The sequence below is a fragment of the Lissotriton vulgaris genome, chromosome 7 (assembly GCF_964263255.1).
Source record: "Lissotriton vulgaris chromosome 7, aLisVul1.2, whole genome shotgun sequence".
Taxonomy (NCBI): Eukaryota; Metazoa; Chordata; class Amphibia; order Caudata; family Salamandridae; genus Lissotriton; species Lissotriton vulgaris.
In genome coordinates, this window is record NC_141695.1 from 591,996,090 (window position 1) to 592,018,688 (window position 22,599).

At 48.3% G+C, this 22,599-nt stretch overlaps 1 protein-coding gene across 1 annotated transcript in view; it reads left to right on the forward strand.

Moving 5' to 3' along the window:
- The first annotated feature begins 12,588 nt into the window (after window positions 1-12,588).
- Window positions 12,589-22,599, forward strand: part of UBE2O (ubiquitin conjugating enzyme E2 O) — a 620,140-nt gene continuing 610,129 nt past the window's right edge. The window contains exon 1 of the mRNA XM_086930688.1: window positions 12,589-12,967. Coding sequence (XP_086786814.1) covers window positions 12,602-12,967 — 366 coding nt within the window. The 5' untranslated portion in view covers window positions 12,589-12,601. The remainder of the gene's footprint in view (window positions 12,968-22,599) is intronic.

The window sequence follows — 22,599 nt, forward strand, 5'->3', positions numbered from 1 at the left end:
GCCGGTGGTGGTAATTGTGCAAGTGGGAGGTGTCAGTGGTGGCTGTAGAAGTTGATGGAGCAAGGTGAAGAACAAGATTTTGTTCAAACTTGTGAAGTTAACCTTTCATAATAAAGTAACCAGATTAATAAGCTTGTGGTGAAATTATTAACCAACTTAGTTTAAAAATGCATTTATCATTACACGTGGGATAAACTAATGTGCTTTATGTTGCAAACGCAAAGAAAGAATAATAAACTAACCTTGTCTATTGTCTTTGTCAGTATTAAACGCGGCAGTAAAACTAATGGCATGTGCTTATTTTATGTGCTTATGTTATGTCTTTTGTGATGAAAAGCTCATGGAGTTCCTGCTGTATGAAAAGGAGAAATAATTATGATGCTGCCTATTTGTGCTTCTGCTAGGTAACATAATTAACAGGGTTAATTAGTAAAGGGGGAGGGTAACAGAATGGGTCTCAATTCTTTAATTAATTGATGTCTTGTGTTTGTTTAATAATAGTTTCCAAAGTGAGGCCTAAAGGATGGTTCAGAAAATGGCTGACAGAGCTGCAGACGCAAAAGCTTGACCAGAGAGATTTCTTTACGCATGCGCAGCTGTGAAGATTTTTGCTGCATTGTCATCGTGATTTAAAAAGCAGTTCTTTGGTCGCGTTGAACGTGTTCATGGAAAGATGACCCAGGGACAGGAACTTGATTTGCCTGCCAAGGTTAGGAAGTGAACATTCAGAACTCGAAGAAAAGTTGCTTTCTTGAGGAAGTTGAAATACATGGGAGTGAAAGACAATATGGCTTATGTAAAGCCTGGACTTGGTTAAGAGTCGGACATGGCCTAATAACTTTATTGTTGACTGACACAGGACAGCCAATGAAAAGCTTGGATTTTCCTGAAAGAATATAAAATGTAGAAAGTTTAGCTAGAGAGAAAGGTATAAAGTCTGACACAATGAGCAAGGAAAAAACTCTTACTTTCCGATTCCTGAGTGTCGTGACATGCTGATGGACCTTTGGCGCATGTAAGGACAGCAGACTTTAAATGATTTTTCCTTTTTAGGTGAAGGGAGAAATAGACAGGGAAATAGATTTAGGGAATGGGAAACTGTTATTTTGCTAATATTTCATGATTTTGAGCTTACTTTGAATCAGTTTTTTTTCACAACAAAATTTTATTTTATTGATCAGGTAAGGCATATATGCAGTTCTCCACAGTCAGGAGAGTCCTGCCAAATGGAAAAGCTTGTATGAGCATCTCACAAACCCAATCAAAAGAAACAACCCCACCCGTCCCCCCCCCCCACATCCACCCAGTGACCCACCTACCCACCCCTTATCCCTCCCTACCCCCGTACACATGATCCCAGTAAGCCTCTAGTAATAGTTTGTGCCGAACCAGGAAACATGCGCCCCCTCAGGCCTGAACTCCATCTTCCAAATCTAGACCATCGTCAGGTTCCACTGGAGGTACCAGAATTAAGCCGATATAGTCCGCCCACCGCTTCCAAATTCTATAATGTTTCCGGGGGCATCTTCTGGCCTCAAACACAGGGCGCTCTAGCCCCATAAAATAATCCATCCCTGCCTTCCACGCGCTCAACGGGGGGGGCACGATCATTCTTCCATGCTCGCGCCAAATCCCGTTTGGCCACGACAAGACCCAGCAATAAGAGGTGGCGCTTGTAGGTATTCCCCCCCACGCCCTCCAGCACATGTAGAAGGCCCAGTCGATGAGTATGGGGAAGATCCCACCCCAGCACCTCCGACAAACAGCCCCATATACCCCTCCAGAACCTGGTCAAGCCAACACATGACCATACAGTATGCAGCAGGGTACCCATCTCAGCTCCGCATCGCAAACACTCTGGGGATCCAATCAAGCATGCCTTCCACAGTCGCTCCCTTATGTAATAAGCCCTATGTAGATATTTAAATTGGACTAGTCTGAGACGCACCGCGATAGCAGTCCCTCGCAGGGACTCCAAGGCCTCCCTCCAGTCGTCCTCATCTAGGAGGCCAACGTCTCCTTCCCAGGCTTCCTTTAATGCGCTTAGGGTAGAGGAACAATGGATGACAAGGGTCTGATAAATCTGTGACACATTCTTTTCTCCAAGTTCTCCCATGAAAACTTTCGCTTCTAGGGGGCTGAACTCCGGTATCGACTCCAGGCCCACCAAACTGGGCTCAAGCGCGAGGCGGAACTGCAGGTATTTGAAAAATTGGGTATTAGGCATATGGAACTCGTCTCTAAGCTCCTGAAACGATTTGAGGGCTACGCCGGACACAACATCTCCCAGGGAAGAGATCCCTATAGAATCCCATCCGTCAAACCCCTTCAGCAAGGCCAACGCGGGGACCCGCCCATCTCTCCACAGAGGAGTCTCCGCCGTCAATCTGCCCCACCAGCCCATGCGACGCAGCGCCTGTCGTCATATCACAAAAACCACTTGCGTGGCATGGGGCAACTGCCTCTGCAGTCTTGCTGAGTACAAGAGCGTGTGCAGCGTGTTAGCACCCATCAACGAGCGCTCTAAAGCATACGCCGGGTCTCCTCTATCTCCGAACCACCATTCATTCAACACTAACAAATGGGAGGCCTGGTAATACGACAGCACGTCAGATGTTGCAAGACCACCGCAATAGGTGGACAGGAAGCAGGTACGCAGGGCTACTCTGGCGGCACCTCCCGCCCACAAGAAGCGTCCCAGTACGGAATTAACTTGCCGGAACCACTGAGGTGCGACCAGGTGCGGATGGTTCTGCAGCTGATACAAGAGGCGCGGGAGGGCAACCATTTTAAAGATCGCAGACCTACCATAGATAGTAAGGGGCATCCGGGACCATGTTTTAATGTCCGATTGTACCTTTTCCCAAACCGGTGTCACGTTGCGCTCCCAGGAGATTGCCACGGACTCGGACAGGAACACGCCGAGATACAGCAGGCCTCCAGCCGCCACCTGCAAGGCCGACGCCCAGGAGCCCGCATACGCCCCGTCACCCAGCACCCACAGGGTGGATTTACGCGGGTTAAGATAAAGACCCAATACCTTGCCAAATATGCGCATCATTTCCAATACCCGAGGGCCCGATCTATCCAAGTCCGTGAGGAAGAAGAGGACATCATCCGCATAAAGTGCGATCCTGTCCGTGAGTCCCCCGCCCCAACGGAAGCCCCGTAGTTGCGCATCGTTCCGCACCCAAGCGGCCAGGGGCTCCATGGCCAGCACAAAGAGGTATGGAGACAGCGGGCAACCCTGGCGGGTCCCCCGACCAATGGGAAACCTCTCGGAATCTGCCCCGGAGACTCGCACGGATGCCGTGATGTCGGTGTACAACAGCTTGATATACGAAATAAAGACAAGGCCCAGGTTAAGATTGGGCAGGAGCGCAAACAGGCAGGTCCAGCTCACGGAGTCAAATGCCCTATCAATGTCTGCCAACAATAGGGCTGCCCGCTCTCCCATGGCCCCCATCGCGTCCACTGCCGTCTGTGCCCGTCGAATATTGTGCCGTGTTGCCCTGTGCGGCATAAAGCCAGCTTGGTCCGGGTGGACCAGGGCAGCCACGTAGGGGAGAAGACGGTATATATGTATGATGTGTAGTAATGTTGTATATATGTTTCATTGTTTTGTATAGTGTTTTTTTCACTCATGAAAACGAACTGATAAATTCAAAAGGGTAAAATAAAATATACCCCACAAACAGAAGATTCTTCTTTGTTTGTGTGTTCTTAAACTTTGAGACAACAAATTATAGCGGTAGGCAGCAATTTTTTCTAGTTCATATGTGTTGCCCTGTGCGGCATAAAGCCAGCTTGGTCCGGGTGGACCAGGGCAGCCACGTAGGGGAGAAGGCGGTTCGCCAACGCCTTCGCCAGCAGCTTAGCCTCAATGTTAAGCAAAGATATAGGGCGGTAGAAGTCATGTCGATCAGGCAGCCTACCCGGTTTCTGGGACACCACCACTTCAGCGTGGCGCCAGTCAGCAGGCAGCCGACCCAGCTCCTACGCCGCTTCCAACACGGCCCTGTAGTGGGACCCCAATTGGAGTTGGAACTTCTTATAGAATTTGCACGGGAATCCACTCGGCCCAGGCACCCTCCCGGTGTTGAGCTGTCCCAGCGCATCACCCAGTTCCTCCGCTGTAAGAGGGAGGTCCAAGGCCGCTCATGTCTCATCAGAGAAGGTCTTCGGGGGCAAGTCAGCCATAAATTTATCGACCTTATCAGCCGGAAGGCAGTCCTGTGGCGCATATTGCCCGCGTAATATCGAGCAAAACTAGCCGCCAACTCCGCAGGATCCGTCAACATGACACCACCGTCATCTGTGAGTCCCGGCTGCGTAAGTGGCTGCAAGGTACGCTGACACAGCCTATGGAGCATAGGTCAGACAGCCCCCTAGGCAAAATATCAGCCCCTCACACTCTACTCAGAAACGCACCGGGCACAAAGACACAGTCCAGTCACGAGAAGGAACCATGCACAGCGGAAACATAGGTATACTCACGGACCTTAGCATGCAAGTGTCGCCAAACATCAACCCAGCCCAACCCTTCCACCATCGCACTCAACCAGGTGGGGGCAGCAGCAGTCGGTGTCTCCTGCGGTCTCCGACGGTCCATACTCGCATCCATCACATCATTCCAATCCCATCCCAGTACTGCCAGAGACTCTGGGATTTCCGCCCACACCGCAAACAACCTCTCAGCCAGGGACCACTGCAGCGGGGGAGGGGCATATATACTCCCAAACACAACAGATTCTGACCCCACAATACCCTTCACAAAGACATACCGACCCTGTGGGTCAAGCCACTGTTTCTCATGAACATAAGCCAGCCTGCGATGGACCAATATGGCGACCCCCCTGGAGCCCCTGGAAAACCCAGCATGAAAAACTTGTTGGTAGCCAAAGCGTTGCAGACTAAGCACTTTCGTCCCCATCATATGCGTTTCTTGTAGCAGTAGGACATCCGCTGCTTCCATCTTCCCCATCGCAGAATCGCTCCCCTCTTAATTTTATCTAGTATCGCCCTAACATTCCAACTCAGTATGCGCATGGACGCCCTAGGGAGTCCCGGAGTTGACGTATCAGCCATGATCCCAGGGGACACAGAACCAGAGCACCCAGCAGCAGGCCTGAGGAGACAGCACAATCAGTAGTAGAGCAGTAGAAATCATGTGCAACCCCCACCAACTCCCCCTGTCCTTATCCCAAAACACCCTCCCCCAAAACACCCCCCTCAACACCCGGACCCCCTTCCCCCGCCACCCACCCCTATACCTCATAGAACACTGAAGTATCTGTCGCGGCATGTGTAACCTCGGGCATAAAACAGAGCGCCCAAGGCCAACCATACCAATGGATACCAACTACCCACTCAACCAAGAAGAACCCCCCCCGCCAACTCCCACCCACGTAGGAGGCAAGAAGCCCCTGTATACAAGCTCCCCGAACCCCACCCCACAGCCCCACACAATCACTAATATGCAAAACTAACAGTCACCATATACTCAGTCCTCAACTGTCTGATCAGCAGAGCATAGCCCTCCGACCACCCCCAGCAGGGGCCCACGATACCAGCAGACAAGCTCGCACTCCGATGTCCTTCAATGTTCCTTTCCAGAGCGGTCAGAGTCAGCAGATACCCCATCCCGTGCACCACCGCGAGAGGAGGAGCGTTTCCGCGACCGAGATCTCCTGTGCCTCTTGCTCCGGACATTTTGGTCACCTCGCTCCTGTGACGAACCCCGTGACGGACCCGGATTCAAGCCCGGTTGGGCATGCGGCCAGACCCTTACCGTCTCATCTGTCCACTTGAAGACCTCCTCCGGGGTATCAAAGAAATGGGTCAGTGACTGAAATACCACCCGAAGGCGGGCCGGATAAAGTAAGGAATACTGGAGCTTCAAGCCTCGCAGTTTCGCCTTGGCAGCTATGAAGGAGTGTCGTTGTTGTTGTACCATCTTGGTATAGTCCGGAAAGATCATGATCTTCTGGTTCTCGAATGTAAGCGAATCCTTTGCCCTCGCCTCTCGTAAAATAGTGTCTCTGTCATGGAAGTTCAGAATCTTAGCAATCACTGGCCGGGGCCGCTCCCCGGCAGGCGGCTTCTGCCTCAGGGCACTGTGTGCACGTTCTATTACAAAACAACGTGATAGGACATCCGGAGGAAGCCAGCTCTCCAGCCACTGGGACAAGAAGTGTTCCATGTTCCCTTTCTCGCAGCCTTTGGGAAAACCCACAAAGCGAAGGTTATTCCTGCGCGCGCGCCCTTCAGCGTCCTCTACTCGGAGCGCAAGACCTTTTTGAATTTTCTCCATCGCAGCTACCTTCTGCTTTAAGGTCCCCACGTCGTCTTCCACACTCGAGATTCTGGATTCTGCCTCCGTGATGCGAGTCACTGCATTGCGAAGGTCCTGTCGCAGCAGAGTCACATCAGCCCCTACCGCTCCTATTTTGGCGTCCAGCATGTCTCTGGATTAGGTTATCGCCGCCATCAGCGATGCGTTGTCCGGCCCGTGCCCTGGCCACCTCCAGATGCCCCGGACCCCCCACTCGGCCCGGTGAATTTGTCAATGGGCCCCTGTTTAGCGGACCCACTGCCCCCTCCGCCTCTGGTCATGTCGGGAATGTACAAGGAGGCAGCCCTCTGCAGTCCGCCCGCAAAACGCCTCAGTTCGGGTTCACCGCGCCACCGAGTGCAAGAAGGGCCACTCCACACTATGGTCTCCACCGCCCCCAGGTGCATGGCTCCACCAAGCAGTTGTCCCCCGATGTCCAGGGACACCTCAGGTCTCCATGCGACTCCGACTTCTTGTCTAAGAGTATAGCGTAGCTCCGTCCGGGCTATGTTTCCCCGCTCTATGACCTACTGGTGAGGATGCTGCCCTTTCTAAAGAACACCACTTCTATGGTGGGGGGCCCTCCCAGGGCAGTCCCGGGTCACCCGGATCAGGCAGTCCCCCACACCGCCGTCGCCACACCACTGCCCCCGTTGATCGCCGAGGTGTGTGTACCGTCTCGTCGGGCCCTACAAGGGGCCTCGTCGTCCTATTCCAGGCCCCTCAATGGTCGGCTGCAAGCGTCGGGCAGCCGGGGCCCCCCCACGCCACTGCCCAATCTTCCGGGGTAGACCACTGGCACTCCAGCAGCGGGCCGCGGCTCCTCAGCCACTCGTCCACACACACGGGGGCCCCGGGGACACTCACTTCTCTTGCCTCGCCTCCGCCACCACTGCTTACAGGTGCCCTCGGGTCCCGGGCACCACACCTGTGTAGGCCTCAAAAAGTACACTGGTCAGGGGTCCAAGCGAGCGCGGCAGCGCTAATCCAGGCACACCGGGCAGGGCTTCGCCCCGGGGGCCACAGCTCCACCTGTCTCCTAGCTTCACCGCCCAGGCCGCCTCCGAGCACCACTGCAAGCAGCCGGGGACCTCCAAACTCGAGGCCCCGGTCTCCGGACCCCAGCGTAGGCCACAGTCCTCCACCAACGCCTCCGCAGTGCGGGCAGCCACACCAGCAATTGAGGGCACTGCCGGGCTCCCACTCTCCACTCCGCTGCCGATCTGAAGCCCAGGGCAGGGGCCCAACAGTCGTGACGGCAGGCCAGCGCGGGATCCCCCGACCGGGAGTCGTCAAAATCGAGGCCCCGGCTGCACACGCCGGGACCAGGCCTCAAGCCGCCGCCGTCGCTATCGCCACCTCAGGGGGTCTGGAAGCTCAATACTCCGCACCAGAGGGCACCCCCCGCCGATCGCCACTAGGGCAACACTTGTAGGCTGTAGAGCAGGTCCGGGAGCCAGGATAAGTGATTGGATTAGTATCGGGTTGGTGGAAGCTCTAGCAGGCTGCGTCCACCATCTTTGCCCGCGAAGCCACGCCCCCTTTGAATGTCAGTTTTAATTAATTTCCTTAATAAAATGCTGCTTTCTTATTTGCTTATAAAATAAAGATTTTAAAACGTAAATGCTTTTTCTTATGAATAATAAAGATAATAAAATTAGATTTGAAGAGACAAGCTGGTCTGGTTTATTCATGGTCTAATTTCCATCAGTTATGTTATGTTATGTTATGTTATGTTAGCAATTTGTAAAGCGCAACAGCTGCCCTGGCAACGGGACGTCCCGGCGCTAGAACCATCATAACCGACTGGGAGAAAAAAGAAGGAAGAAAACCTACATGGGGGGGGAAGAGATGAGTTTTGATAGCTTTGCGGAAAGCCAGTAGGTTGTCAATGCAGCGGATGTAGAGGGGGGGGGAGTTCCATAACTTGGCCCCTAGCAATCTGAAGGAGCGTCCTCCTATACGACAGTACTTCGTGTAGGGGACCAGTACTAAGTGTTGCCCTTTGGAGCGGAGGTTGCGTTGGGGATTGTAGGGCGTTAGCAACGGGCGAAGGAGCTCTGGTCCCTCAGCACTCAGAATTTTAAAGGCAAAGATGAGGGCCTTGAATTGGATACGGGCTTCCACCGGTAGCCAGTGTAGTCTGTGGATGGTAGCTCTCGCGGAGCACCTTCTCGGCAGACCTACTATAGCCCTGGCGGCAGAATTCTGAATTCGTTGGAATCTCTTGATTTCCGCTTTGTTAGCTCCTAATAGCAGGACACTTGCGTAGTCCAGCCTGGACAAGATGGTCGATTGTACGATGAGTTGTCTTGTTTTGGAATCGAAGAAGCCTAGGATGGGATGAAGGCTTCTCAGTAGTCCTATGCAGGTCGCGGCAACTTTTTTAGTGTGAGACTGGAAGCTGAGTGTAGAGTCCAGCCAGACTCCCAGGTTTTTTGCCAGATTTTTAGGAGGGGGGGCTGGGCCCAATGAGCAGGGCCACCAAAGGTTGCTCCAGCTGTTGGAGTCTTTGCCCATGAGCAACACCTCAGTTTTACCTCCATTAAGTTGGAGGCAGTTCGCTGTCATCCAGTTGGCGACGGCGGTCAGTCCATCCCTGAATCTAGTGGCATCGGGGGAGGGAGCCTCATTAAGGCTGATGACCAGCTGTGTGTCGTCGGCGTACGACACCATTGTGAGGTCCCATTTTTTAGCAACTTCCGCCAGAGGTTGCATGTAAAGATTAAAAAGGGATGGACTGAGGGCAGAGCCCTGCGGGACTCCTTGGCCTATATCTTGGGGTTGGGAAATGAAGGGGGGGCCGATACCTGGAAGGATCTGTTTGTAAGAAACGAACGGAACCATTCTAGTGCTGAGTCTATGATCCCGGCGTTTTCCAATCGTTTGAGTAGAATGGCATGGGAGACCGTGTCAAAGGCCGCGCTGAGATCTAGCAGTATCAGCGCGGCACTTTTGCCGGTGTCCATGATTTTCCGCAGGTGTTCTGTGGAGGTAAGGAGAGCGGACTCCGTGCTGTGACCCGGCCTGAACCCATGTTGGGAAGGATCCAGGATGTTATTTTTCGCCATATGGTCATTCAGCACTTTGTTCGCGTGGGCCTCCGCTAGTTTCGCCACCCAAGGTAGCAGTGAGACCGGCCGGTAGTTCTCCGGCTTGGAGGGGTCTAGAGTGGGCTTCTTTATAACGGGTGTAACCCAGGCCTGCTTCCAGCAGATGGGTACCATGGCCGTTGCGAAGGAGAGATTGAGGAGTGAGGTCAAGGGTGGAAGAAAGAATTCCAGGGCTCCCTGAAAGTAAACTGGCCTCATGGGATCTGCGGGGGCGCCGGATTTTACCTTCCTGCATATTGTAGTTATTTCCTCACAAGAGATGGCTGGGAGGCAGGAAAGCCTAGAGCCCTCATAGGTGACGTTAGGAGAGTTCAAGTCCTCTGGCTGGTCGTGAGTGAAGGAATTATAAATCTTCTTCACTTTTTCAGTGAAGAAGGTGGCTAGATCTTCACATTGCTGAGTGGAGGTGATGTGAGAGGCCGGCTTGTCTCCGTTTTGCAGTTTTTGAACGATTTTAAAGATTGTTTTCGTGGGGTTGGGGCTTGTTTTAATCTCGTTGGCGAAAAAGGCTGCGCGAGCCAAGCGAATGGCTTTGTGATATGCTTTAAGCAGGACCACGTATGCGTTTTTTTTCCTCCCGCTTGTAGTCTTTCCTCCAGTGACGTTCTGCTTTTTTGCATGCTTTCCTCAGTGTTTTCAAGTTCTCATCGTACCAAGGGTTGGAGGGGGTGTTACGACCTTTAGTCCACTTGGTCGGTATTGCAGCATCCAGTCCCTTGGTGAGCCAGTCCTGGAAGGCCTCACACGACGTTTCAATGTCGTTAATGCCCTCCAGGTTAAGTTCACCTAGGCTGTCAGCGAGGTTAAGATGTTGGAGTTTATGCCAGGGCCGTTTTAGGCATGCGGTGGGTGCTTTTGTATCGGGAGGGGAAATACTCGGGATAGAGAACGTCACCAGAGAATGGTCGGTCCAGGCCATAGGTTTGGGATCGTCAGCTCTGGCTGCTGGGATATTAGTGAACACAGGGTCGAGAAGGTGACCCGCTACATGAGTGGGGGTTAGAACAAGATGGGTCAGCTGCAAGGCTGCTAAGTCCGCTAAGAAGTTGCTGATATTAGCATCACTGGTGTTATCAAGGTGGAGATTAAGATCCCCCTAGGATAGTAAAATTAGCCGAGCTAGTGATCAGTGCATGGGATGTCTCAAGGAGCTCTTCTATGAATTTCAAGGAAGGTCCCGGGGGTCTATAGATAAACAGGCCTGAAAGAGAGAAGTGAGGGCTCGTAGATATTTTAAAGCGTGCGCATTCACTGCCCGTGATGCTTTCTGATTGGAAAGAACAGGTGAAGGAAGATCTATAGATGGCGGCGATGCCACCTCCTCTCGAGTCCCTATTGATGGTGGTCATAGAGAACCCGTCCGGTAGTGCTAAATTAGGGATGCTACTTATATCGTCTTTCATCCAGGTTTCACAGAGAAACATAATGTCTGGGTTCTCATCTATTAAGAGCGTTCTTACCTCCGCATGATGTTTGACCAGGGATCTGACGTTGAGCTGAGAGATGGTAAGCGAAGCTTGGCTCCTACTGGTCGTTTTGCGGCTGATTGGCTGTGGCTCGGGTATAGTCAGATTGCAGCTTTTACATTGAAGAGCTGTTCGACCAATACATCCTTCTAGATTGTGACATCTAGGGCCGGGGTTAAGTGACCAAAGTAGGTTGCTATCGTATACGTATGATGATTGAGCAGGGGATCTGGCGAGAGGCGAGGTCTTGGCGAGGACGGGCGAAGACGGGCTTGCCTTCGGCGCGCCTTCGGCGCGCAAACGGCGCGCCCGCTGCGCCCGTCCGCTGCGCGTACGATGGATGCACATAATTTCTAGCCAAAAAAGGGGGCGGGGGCGTGGCCTCGAAGTGGGCGTGGTCTCATGCCTCGCCGGCAATGGTGATCAGGGAAAGTTATCGTGCCTGGGTTCCGCTGACAGCGCTATGATCCGCTGTGCGGTGCACTCTAGTGCACGTAATGTGTCTTAGGACTTCCAGAAAACAGCGTGATTTTAAAAAGTACACAAGCAATAAGCGTGACACAGGTGAGATAATTTTAAAAACAGGATCAAGATGCTCCCGGCTTCCGCCTCAGGAGTTAACCAGTTGATCCAATCGCCTTAAGTGATTTGTTTAATAGGTAATAAATGTTATAAAACTATGGTAAAGAAAGACAAACTGCAGTTGTATATAATAATGTAAATATTATGTGAATAGATTTATGAATCAAATCACCAGATTCAGATGCTCGAAAATTGTCTCATTGGTGTTATGGGCCTGAATATGTGTCTGATGTTTAATGGTGAGTATTGAGGTGTTAGGTAGAGTTTGTGAGACAGTTTTTCAATCAGAGCGCTGGATCACGGCGACCTTTTAACAAAACTCTTGGGCACCTGAACGTATTATTATGATTTTTTTTTTTAAGTTAAGTAATAATTGATACATTTTAAATGAAGAAATTAAACAACAGATATAGGAATAGTGCTATGGGACATTTAAATACCATCATGGATAGTTGGTACATTTGAAAAAAAAATCCCGGGACACTTTGCAGCACAGGGCTGCTCAAAGTTCTGGTTTGCGTACCTGTGTGTAATAAAGAGAAACCGTTTCTGCAATAATCTTAACCTGGAAAGGTCCAGCAAAAACGGGTCACGAGCAACTATGAATGGTATCAATGTATTCATTCTTCTTGCCATGAAAAAACATCTTCCTAAACTGCTTTGCACCTCCTCCACATATGTCAATGGTGCTTTTCCTTTTCATCATATTTACCCTTTTAATCATATTTACACTTTTACAACAACTGGTCACGAGTAGATACATCATAACACATTGAAACAATCGCCCCTTTCGAGCCAACTGTGTTCAATTGTTTGCGCATTCCATTGTATTTACTTCATAGTGTATCAAACTGCCGTGCTGCTCGTTTTGAAAGGTGGCAAAAAAGAGAACAAAACATTAGAACTTTGTAGTCTTTCTTTGATTGCTACAATCTTCCCATTGTTGTCCTTCTTTCATTTTTGCACCCCCTAGCAACAAGCATCCTTTGACTCCTAACAACGGCGTTGTAGGGCGTAACGTCAGTGCGCCAGCTGCGTGACGCGCCCCTCCCTTGGTAACCGGCGCTCTGGCTCAGACAGCTCCCTCTGTTCTCCTCAGGACCAAGATGGCGGACGGGGACGAGTGCGCGGCAGGCCCGGACCAGCTCCCCTCTGATCTACCGGCTGTGCCTCCCGGTGGCTCTTCGTCCCCGTCACCAGGCTCGCCGCCGCCTTCATCTGCCTCTCTGCCGGCGGCAGAACCCACGCTGCAACGTATGTTCTTCTCTCATGACCTGGTGTCTGGACGTGTTCGCGGTGCCTTGCGCTTTGGTCTTGTGCGGCTCATTCACGGAGAAGATTCGGACGAAGACGAGGAGGATGAGCTCGGCAGCTCTGCATCCGAAGAGGGTCCTGCGCAGCCTCTGCGCAGGGGCTACGTTCGGGTGCAGTGGTACCCCGAGGGCAACAGACAGGCGATCAAGGAGAGCCGGGTAAGAGGTGTCTATGGACCGGCGGGAGTGGCAACTTGACAGCTGAGATCCTGCTCACAGGATGAAAGGCCGTAAGGTGTGCAGGAGGAGGAAAAGGTCGCTAAGAGCAGTTAGTGAAGGAGGTATGGGTTATGGACGAAAGCAGACGGTAAAGGCTAGATGGGCGGTGAGGAGTGTGCTTTGAAAAATCATGGATAGATGATAAAGAAGGGTAGAAGGTTTACGAGGAGAGCACTGTAGGAACGGGGCATAACATTAAGAAGTGCTGGCGAGATGCGTGAGTAAGGGCGTCTTGGAAAGGATGTTTTGTATAAATCCGTGAAAGAGGAGTATTTCAAGGAAAATGGGAAATAGAATGACAGTAAGCAGAAGGTTAATCGAAAGTGGATCAGGCCGGTATAGAGGTGGGTAGATGGGCGAGGCACGAGCAAACAATTGGGATTGGGGGCGTTCAAAATGAGACCGTATGCAGACATCGGGAGCCTTCTCTGGAAAGCATTAAAATGGGGCAGGTGAAACACGTGGAAGGAGATCCGGGCAAGAGGGGCACAGTCTTTAAAAGGGATAAATATATGGCAAATACTTTGGATGAAGAGAGCAAGTCATTGCGGTAATGGAGGTTTTTTTTAGGAATGCCTGAAGCGGCTGCAATATATTATAATTGTATGCTTTCACAGAACTGTTTGTTTCCGATATACGCCTGTAAAGCGCTCTGATACCCGCAAGGGTCTTGTTCGCGCTCTATAAAACATTCTAAATAAATAAATAAGTAGGATACAGGTGGAAAGGTGCAACATTAAACACTGATGTTCCATTAGACCCTGATGTGATCTAACATAAGAGACCAGTCTGGGGCATGTATATGACTGCATGTGGGCGAGAGCAACAAATATAGTGAACTATTTGATAAGGGGGCAGCTCGAAGAAGGCAAGGGTGCTGGGTGGGTGGTTAATTAGAGTAGAACTATATCTCTAACCTGTTTGCGAGTCTTTTGGGATCAGAGCTAAAGGTGGAAATGCAAGGAGAGATCAGAAGTTATTCGTTGATGATTCTGGTAAAAGAGATTACAGTGGCTAAAAGCTGCCAGGGCTAACTTGAAAGATAGATGAGGCCTGAGTCGAACTTGTACACAGTATGGGACCCAGACACTTATTGGACTCTGGCTTGAATCTAAAGGGTTAATCTTGGATGTGGGGATATGAAAGCACGACCAAAGCATTAGACAACTTGATGAAGATAAACATTTTCTCACTCGTAGGAACACATTCTTCACCCGTTTCCTTTCCATAGCGATAGTTTAATTTGCTAACCGCAATCTACCTTAGCGTTTCCTTTAAGAAATATGCCCAGAGGCAACAGTTGGTCAATAACCAGAAAGTCTGTGGGGGGAGAGAACCATGAATAGTTGAGATCAGTTGTACAGTCTTGTTACCCTTGAGGTCAGACTTCCATTAGTTGTCTGGCACTATACCAGATGGAATTATGGAAACTGCTGGGGTAATAGTTTTTTTGTTAATGTTTCTGTCGGAACGTTAACCAATCGTCTCTGTTTGGAAGTCGAAACCGCCACCATCAATTAACCGTTTGTAACCAACTGTAGCATCTTTGTAAGAGCAATACAGTGATCTTGAGGTTGATTTAAAAACAAAACAAATAATGTAGAGCGAGGTCCAGATTAATGTGAAACTCCCAACCCTGCATGGGAGTAGGATTTGTCGCCTACGTTTTGGGACTTTGGATCTAGCAAATGGACTTTTGCTGTCAGTAAGTTAACCAGCTTTTAATAAAATAATTATGGATTGGTGGTGGAATAAAGAGACTAGGAAAGGTCTTGGCAGGACCTTATTAAGTGTGCAAAAAGTCTGCGGGCAAGGTAGTGGGGAAGAGCAAGTGATAGCAGCAGGCATATATTCACGTAGAGGTGTCTGAGAGGGCGGCATGTCTTTTAGCATGGATGGCGACATGTATGTGTTTAAGGATATCTGGATAAAGAAGACTGGAAGTGTCAGTGGTTAGAGAGTGCATGTAGTAGGCGTGAACTAGCAAGCTGTGGAGTAGTAGACACAAGCATGCTAAGTGAGAATAGGGTAAAGCATGATACTAGCCAAAAGGCAGCAGCACTCTGTACAGTGTCAAAGGCAAAGATACAGTCAACACGTAATTTTGAGAGGTAAAATTATTAAAATCGGTGCATGCACAGATGTTTCCTATGTTTGAGCAGCGTTGTGGTGGTCCTGATGGATCCTGGGATGTTCTAGATCTTTGTTTTTGATTTTACTTCTCCCTACTGTTCGCAGGTGTGTTGAGTCAGCCAGATATGTGGATGTGTTAATCGCAGTAGTTTTGTTACGGATGCATCTTGTTTTGAAGGCAGTGTGGTCAGCAAGGGAAGCTCCTGGAGCTCCTTTAGGATTTGGGTTGATGTAGTGATATTTCTACAGGCCTGGAATAAGACACGAAGTATGTAGGATGTCTTTAAGAGGAGGGCCAGTATGGAGATTTTCAATGGCAGTTGGGGCTCATCTGCTTGTATAGGTTGAAGATGACAGTTGACAAGCTGAAACATTGGGTGACTTCACAGGCGAAAGGCCCCTTCCAGGGGCCATAAGACCCTATGTAAACAAACTGGTATTGGTTGAACAAGTAGGAGGAGAATCAGTGAGGGACATTATCAGTGAATTCTATTATCAGCATTTTTCTGAGGGCCACCGAGCAAGCAGGAGGTACTGTGCCCAGCCGTGGTGATTAAGGCCATTTACTTCTGATATCCTGAGCCTGGCCTACAATGGATTCTGAGCAACTGGGCCGAGTACCCTTTCTGCACTTGACTTTTGGTGGTAGTGCAAGTCAAGCCGTCCAAGGCTTTTCAGGGTGGAGATAGGTGTATGGCAAAGACAGGCGTACAACTCAATGTATATTCAGGAAGCGCTATGATTAAAAGAGAAGCCAGATAATTGGGTTTATTAAAAAGTTGTATTTTTACACTCACAGGTTTGTGACAAATTGTTGACCCATGTCTCTCTTCTCCACCAAGAAGAGGTTGCTTATAAATATGTTTGGATGCATGTCTACCCTGGATATTGCTCCTTTTTGTCTGCAGTTCTGTCACTTCCCGTGTAATAAGTGAAGCTTGCTGTATTGAAAAGGAGAGGGGATCTCTGCCTATGGTTGTCGGGGTGCCATAGAACTCTTTTTGAAAATCATGAACAGTCTGCAAGACCCAGGTGTCTGACGGTATTTCCATTCTTTGAGTTGTAGGATCTTGTCAATGGCCCTCCTACTTTTAATTGAGAAGAAGGGAGAACACTCACCGGAAGTAGTTTCATGCATGTTTCCTTGGAAGCTGCCTTGGGCTCCCCACTGAATTTGTGCCTCTCTGGAGTGGATGGAAGCCCTGAATCGTCACTGGTCTTGTCAGTGACTGCGACATGTGCCTTGGCCTTATGCTGGAGCAAGGGAGAGATGAAGACTGTTTAGTGCTCTCTACCATGACCGTCCCTGGGGAAAACCTTAGGTTGAACCTTTCCATGAGGAAGATCTGCACTTTGTCAAGCAATGTAAATATCGCTACAAACATACCCAGTTCTTTAATGACCAGTCGCTGAAGAGGCCCCCCACGTGCAGTGGCTCCTGCCTCCAAGGTGGAAATATTTACCAGTTTGGGATTGACCTTTATTAAGAGAGACTTACTTTTTTTCCGTTGATGGCGCACATGTGCGTTTCCCAAGAAAATGATAGCTTGTTAAGCCCATCTTGACAAGATATTGGGGACCCTGATGTTTTTACTTCTCTGCCCCCATGTCAAAATGTTTTATTTTAAGGGGCCCAAAAATATCTAGTAACTTCGTCTTGACAAGACCGGAATGAAAGGTCAGTGGAATTGTTAGTCACACGCACATATTTCCCCTCTGGGGTCATAGTCATTTTACTGTTGATTGACAGACGGGGACATTTAGCGTGAAGATGGACACAGTCTCTTTCTCTAGGGGCATACATTGTGCCTCGGTTGACAAACAGAAAAAAATAGTGTAGTGAGTAGCTGGTGCCCCAGAATGATGTGTGCGTGTTTTTTTAAAAACAAAATTCGTACCCACACGTCATTTGAAAGAAGGTGGCGGCACTCCCGAATTGTGGCTAAACATCAGACCACTAGGTCTAAAATAAACTCCCTTTGGGATATTTTAGTTGCATACCATGACAAATTCACAACACACATTCCACTATCACCGAATCCGTGTCACAGTAGCCTACAACTTCAATATGAAAATCTTTATTTGTTTAATTAAAAACCTTTTTTATCAAAATCGTTAAAATTGTCAAAATACAATGTCCACATATATGAACAATATCAAATCGAATATATGACAAAAAGTGCAGGCCAGTACATAAAAGACAAAAAAGCACAATCCCAGACAACAGACCCATTGTTGTGGAATTTAATAAAATATCTACTTGTCCATGGGGCAGGCTGCTTAATAAATCTACTTGTCCTGTAACAAAATCCACTTGTCTCCTTTGTGCCATGTAATGCAGCAACAAATTACGCAGCAATCTCATTATATAAGAGTTCTGATATAGCCTCTGATTATGCCAGGGTTCATACCATAATAGTGTTTGAATACTAGCAATTCCCTTATGCTGCTATGTTTCTGAAGGTCTACATACTGGGGCTGAAGGTAGTGGAAAGCAATAGTTCCAGGGTTGGAATGCACTTTTTAGTCTGTGCAAACCTACGAACGTGCATGTTTTAAAGGTTTTCACCAATTCTTCTCTAATCATGTCCCATACTGAGAAGGGTTGTAATTTTACTACTGAAAGCGGCAGACTTAAAACTTCTTACAGGGTTGGGAAAAAAGTTGTTGGAGGAAAAGAGAACTTGAAAACATTCAGATTTTCACATAAGCAAATCTACACCTGCATATTTGCTCATGCTAAAATGCAGTTCACAAATATTTTCTGGGAGTACTATTTCTTGGCCTACTTCTGTAAATTCTTGTGAATTCATGGAAACTGTACATATGCACTTAATGCAAGGATATATACCATGGATGCACTTTTTAAACTTTCTGTAATAATTGGGCCTCTAATTAGGCCTGGCTTTAACCATGAACTTTTGTTTTGTTTTTTATTCTGTCTCTCTCAGTCTGTCTATCGGCTGGCGTCCCTGTAAGTGACAGTATTTTGCTCTTTTAGAAGAAGCATATTGGCACACAAAGTAGTTTTGTTCAGTGCCCAAAACCACTGTGGCAATGTGTCCTGAGACCAACATTTTTTTGTTTTGCTTTTGCCAATGCTTGTTATAATGGTGAGGACCCAGCAGCTCCCACACTGTTAAGGTTTTACACAAACCATGCCTAAACAAGTCACGCCTTGACAAAACCAAAAGGCTGACCACCAATTTCAGACCCACTAGCTTTGCCAATGCTTGTTTGTTCTTGTTTTCTATTTTCGTATTTAAACTGGTTACACTGATATTCCATTCGTAATATTTTTGGGAAAAACTAACATACATCAACATGTTACTAAATGATGCTGCAAAGATATGGTACCTAAAATCTTACAGTAGTTTAGCTAAATGTTTCATTTTCTTACATGCATTTTTGGGTGAACGTTTTTATTTTGAAAGCAAAGAATCATCACTCTTGCTGTCAAGCTTCTGCAAATATTTGCATATAATCGGAGAGCATTCTGGGTGCATTATACAGAGCCTCATATTATTAAACTTTGAAAATGTGTGTACACTTTTATACTGGGACCGCCGTCAGAAGCGCAGGCTGAGCTTAAAACATTTACTTTTAGTGCTCACCCTAATAATAAAGGCTTTGCGTTAATGAACCATATATACAAGTTTGAACATCATTAACACACATATTACATATAGACACACACTTAACCTTAATTGTAGAGAATGCCCTTCCCTGAGCCACAATGTGGTACTGTAAACTGGCAGCCAAAGGGTTTGTGCTGCAGTGGGTTGGGCCTACTTGTCCCAAGGAAAAAATGGACATTAAAACTTGTTGCCCTTGACCCCAAACAATATGTCCCGGGCGTTGGGCTATAGGAATTCCCCATCCCTGCAGACCATTATATAATCTTGTTTATATTCTTTTCATATGTTGTGAAAGGAATCCATATGAATAACAAAGCTAAAATTGATCGCAAGTAGACTAAAAAGTGACACTTTCGGAGGTATCTAAAAGTCCAACCTCCTCCTTTAGGCTTTACTAAACAATTCTCCCAGCACTTTTCTCATGATTATACAGATGGGCTATCTTTACATCCTGATCATGCTGATCTGTTGTCTAGGATTGTGCTTTTTTGTCTTTTATGTACTGACCTGCACTTTTTGTCATATAGGCGATTTGATATTGTTCATATATTTGGACATTGTATTTTAACGATTTTGACAAAGGTTTTTTAATTAAACAAATATTTTCATATTGAAGTTGTAGGTTACTGTGACACTGATTCGGTGATAGTGGAATGTGTTGTGGTTTGAATTTGTCATGGTATGCAACTAAAATATAAATATCCCAAAGGGAGTTTATTTTAGACCTAGTTTCATCTTGGTGTCCTGTCCCTTTGGTGAAGTGGGAACCCCTCTCTCTTATTAAGAGAGTAAACATCAGACCAGCCAAGGTCTCATCTATGCTATCTAATCAACTTGACCCCTCCATCTGTCCTCTACTTAACCTGTCTATTAGGATTTGAAGGCCACACAGGTGATTCCCATTCGCAAGAAGGAGAATGTCCCGGTGTGGGATCTGCCAAATTATCGTCTAATCTCTTTTCTCCCCCTGATGAGCAAACTTTGTAGAAGGTCACATTAATAATAAACTTGCAGTGCACATAGTCTATCAGATGTCTGGATCCCTTGCAGTTATGTATAGCACTGAATCATCTCTAATAGCGGTAATGGACTATATCAGAAATTTCCTAGATGACAACCAGGCTTCTCTTCTGGTGCTGTTGGAAATGTTGGCAAACTTAGACAGTGTCCTACGGTAAACTGCTCCAGAGACTAGAAAAGATAAGTATTCGTGGCCTAGCTCTACAGTGATCTTCAAGTTTTCTTACTCGATGTACACTGACCATCAATCTTGGACCACTCAGACCCTGCACCAACATAGCTCAAAAAGGGAGTGCCACAGGGCTCTTGTCTTAGCCCCACGTTGTTCCAGATATATGTGGCCCCCCTTGCCAAAACCATCAGATATTATGGATTCTCCTCCATCTCATATGTGAACAAATACCCAACTTCTCTTACCCTGTAATAACAATTTAACTACCACTAGAGCACATTTCTTTGAAGGCATGAAAGCTATCCTGTCTTGGATGACAGAAAGCCTTCTCCAGCTAAATGCTGGCAAGATGGAAATTATGCTTTTTTTGTAAAGCCCAAGTGCTCTGGTCTCCGGAGTGGTGGCCTACAGACTTGGGCGCAGCACCTGCCCCAAGATATTGGTTAAAAATCTGGGTGTTCGCCTGGACCAGACTCTTGCTATGAAAGATCAGGTAGTGACTACCACTAGCACCCGCTTTTTATGATGAGTCTTCTGCATAGAGTTTTCCCACGCCTCCGGGTCTTGGTGTGAAAAACTCAAGTTCAGGCATTGGTAATCAACCACTTGGACTACTGTAACACTGTTTTGGCTACTGAATGGGAGTCTTTTCTTGAACTCCAGGTGGTCCAGAACACAGCGGCCTGTCTAGTCCAGAATATGCCAGCCAGAACGGCACCTCTTCCCCCTCTTGTGCTCACTCAATTTGCTTTCTATATGCAAGGGAATCACTTACAAGATCTGTTGTATAGTGCACAAATCATTGAATGGCAGAGAACCTAGTTATGTGTCAGAGAAACTCGTTCCTTACATGCCAAGCAGATCTTTGCGATCTGGGGAGAACTCTCTTCTCATCATACCATGTATTAGGAAAACACGCTCCAGGGGCAAAACCTTTTTGTACCTGGTCCCCCTTTCTTAGGTCTCGGGCTAGCGTCCGACGCAGTGGGCGGAGTCCTAGATTTTATGTTTTGGCAGTATGGGGGCTTGAACCCGCCCCTTTTCTCCATTGGCTGGCCTCGTAAATGCTGGCCAGCCATTGGAGGAGAGGGGCGTCACTCGGTTCAAGCCCCGTCTTTTTGCGATTCGGGGGCGTGTTTTTTGCAGTTTTTAAGCCATGATGTCATCCGTCACTCAACTGCTAAATACACGCTCCCGAATCGCAAAAATGGCGGCGCTTTTGTTCTGCCATTTCCCCCTGACCGGCGCCGGAAGAAGTCGCCGAGTCCTCCGCCCCAGCTGAGTGCTTGTCTTTAAACTTTCAGCGCGCCGTACAACACTAAAGCGGCGTCTCTGCCTCATCTCGGTTCTTTCTTGTTTTTGTAAAAGCGCGGACTGTTATTGTGTACGTCCTCGTCTCTGGCACAGTTTGAAACAGCAGCCTTCACTTTTATTTCATTTAAACATGACTGTGCCCGCCTGGGCATTCCAGCCGGGTGCACAATAGTTTGTAAACAGCTTTAAATAGAAGGGTTTAGGCACACGCACGATAGGTGACACAAACAGATTTAGAATTGTGTTGTTTTCACACAGCAGCTCAGCGGATGAAAAATGAGTTTATGCATGTCATGGAGCACAGCCAGAGATCTAACAAAAAGGTGCGCTTCTTTACCATGTTTAACTGCGCTGTTACGGTGAATCCAGGCCAGAGGTGCCCCCTAACGTGTCCTCGCTAGCCTCCTACTCACTGCCCCCGACTTGAAATAGGGCTTGTTTCCTTTTTTACACTGGTGAACAGTACCGTTTCAGCCAATGTCGTGGACAGCCCAGAGCAAATACAACATTTCATTCAGCCGACCAGAGCAGAGCTAATGCCGACCACTTTCCCCGGTCTGCCGGTTCCATGATCGAGGAACAGGTGCCCAGCCAGGGTGTTAAATGTGTGCAATCTGGCCCACGTTTGACGAGCGCCAACTGCGTGGCATCGTGTAGCCTGCAACCTTGCGGGACTGGACATGTCAGTGTGACTGAGCTGAAACTTCCAGCTGAGCTGAGTTACTGGAGCCCAAATTGGTAATCACAGAGAAGAGGCAGGATGTAATCTGAGACCGAGGGGCCATTTCCAAGATTTATCACCTCACTTGATACATTATGTATCTCCTCAGAGCTTATTTATCAACATAATGCTTAGTTGGTACACAAGCAACATTAGCACCTGGTTCCTGACTGCTGCTTCTGCGTGGGCTCATTTGCTCCCACAGAGCTCGGGGTTTGGTAAAGTGGAGAGCAGCCCCCCCCCAGCACCAGCACCGCTTATCCTTGAGTCTCCTCCTTCTGTTTGTGTCAGATAAAGCGCAGCTCTGCACCTCTACGAACCCTGTCTTGCCTGCAAGTCAGGTCACTCCCACGCTGCGGTATTTAGCACTTTGTGAACCAGACTAAAGCTGGTTGTATGGAACAGTTGTCTGAGTGCACTGTTTGGTTTGTTGAGTCAGAGGTTTGTTTCAGAAGAAGTTTGCACTCTACTGCATGCTATGGCTGCGCTGGGTTTAAACCCCCTCCCCCAGTAATGTAAACAATATGCAGAAAAACCGTATTATTGACGCTATTTACATATATGCACACAAAGT